This window comes from Cariama cristata, unplaced genomic scaffold (genome assembly GCF_000690535.1).
Source record: "Cariama cristata isolate BGI_N322 unplaced genomic scaffold, ASM69053v1 scaffold30813, whole genome shotgun sequence".
NCBI lineage: Eukaryota > Metazoa > Chordata > Aves > Cariamiformes > Cariamidae > Cariama > Cariama cristata.
This window is the reverse complement of record NW_009607120.1, coordinates 412-2,081: the sequence shown is the minus strand read 5'-3', so window position 1 is coordinate 2,081 and position 1,670 is coordinate 412. Positions and strand designations below refer to the sequence as shown.

General features: G+C 54.8%; 1 protein-coding gene across 1 annotated transcript in view; it reads left to right on the top strand.

Annotated features, from left to right (window-relative positions):
• The first annotated feature begins 1,416 nt into the window (after window positions 1-1,416).
• Window positions 1,417-1,670, top strand: part of LOC104158857 (fer3-like protein) — a 572-nt gene continuing 318 nt past the window's right edge. Inside the window, 2 exon segments of the mRNA XM_009696613.1 lie at window positions 1,417-1,449; window positions 1,452-1,667. Of these exon segments, the coding sequence (XP_009694915.1) occupies window positions 1,417-1,449; window positions 1,452-1,667 (249 nt within the window).

Genomic DNA, 1,670 nt, shown 5'->3' with positions numbered 1-1,670 from the left:
TTTCCATCGGCATCTTTCCCAGGAAAAGGGGATACGTGGTCTGCTCACTGCGTTGTAAACGACAGCAGATCCCGGTCCGCGGCGGGAAATGTTTGCGGTCCTGTAGGCAAACGGGAAGGATTTTCGCGGAGCGGGATCCTTCGGCCTCCCCCACCCGCTTCATTTGATCTGACGGGTTTTGAAATCCCCTTAGAAATTAGAGACTAATTAGCCCCAAAGCAAGAGTGGCAACAATGCATGACAAAGGCGAAGATTAGGCTTTAAGAAAGCAGCGCAAGAGTGATGGTCAGCAGCTCCTAAACGAGCGGTGTGCGCAAATCTTCTGCCAGAGAAAATCGATCCGATTCAACCGGGGTGTGTCTAACACTGCCAGGGATTGCCAGGGCAAGGCTGTTTATTCAGACAGTCTATGGTGTGGGAGGGTGAAGAAGCAACCCCTAACCTCTTCCAGCCTCCCAAAACAAAAGCAAAACAATTCCCGACATCCGTCCCCAAGGAAACCTTGATCAAAGAAAGGTATTCAGCGGTGTCGGGTGTAGGGGTGTGTTGAGATGCATTTCACGGTATTTGGCGCTACGTATCCAGCGTGATCAGTGCCTGCAGTCAGGTTGATTCCTCTGTGCACCGCCGGTGACCAGGTCGGCTCTACCAAAGGTGTGAGAGCAACCGCTGCCCTGAATAGGACCAGTTTATCCTAGTCTCATGGGCGGGAGGAAGGAATTTTCAAAGCAAGTGCTTTGAGATTGCCTGCACCGAAATGAGCTTTCCGAAGCAACCTTTTACTGGGAAGATGTTTGAACTCTAGTTGAAGGGGATTTAGGGGGACTGGAGAGACGATTCCAACAGTTACTACTGGGAATGCAATATCGGATCCCCCACAATGCTTACTTAGGCTAATGGAGGTCCTGTCATTCAGTTCCCATTGCGCTGGGATACAGGGTAAACATTCCCCGGTGACCCTCTGCGTGCAGGTCCCCTCTTCAGGACATCATTAAAAGCATACATGCACTTGCCTGACATCAATTGTCAGGCTGGCTCTCAGGGTTCAGAGATCCCGACAGAAAGCAGGAAAATAAACCCAGTGGAGACCGGGCTCTGCGGCTGCGGGTTTTAAAGAGGCTGAAAATCGTTTGGTTGCGGGTGTGTAAGAAGAGACAAAAGTGCTCAGCAGGTAAGAGCGGAGGGTTTTGCCAAGAAGGAACTGTCCTTGATCGCTGTGACAGGATTGACTCGCTGGGGACTCCTCTCTCGGGAGCATCCACGCGTCCCCGAGGGGGCTACCTGTCTCCTCTCATCGGCAAGAAATTTTCCAGCCGCTCTTTCTAGTCCTGCTAATCCTGTTAACCGGGGGGTTATAAATATTAACGCCGCTGGGACTGGGGATGGGGGACCAGATTAAGCCCTCTCTGAAGTAAGATGTCAGCCAGCCTTTTCACAGACCACCAGCGACGCGCCCGGGGCTGCTGGATGAGCTGCAGGGCAGAGCCCCGCCAGTGCCCTGCCCAGAGGGGCTGCTGGGCGCCTCGGTGCTGGATTTCGTGGCCGACCTCTCTCTGGGCACACCCCAGGGCACCCCCCGGGCCGGGTCGGGCCTGGGGCTCTGCGAGGTCACCTCCGGGCCTCCCTTCGAGGACAGAGCCCTGTCGCTCAGGGAGGGGATGGCCCGAGGG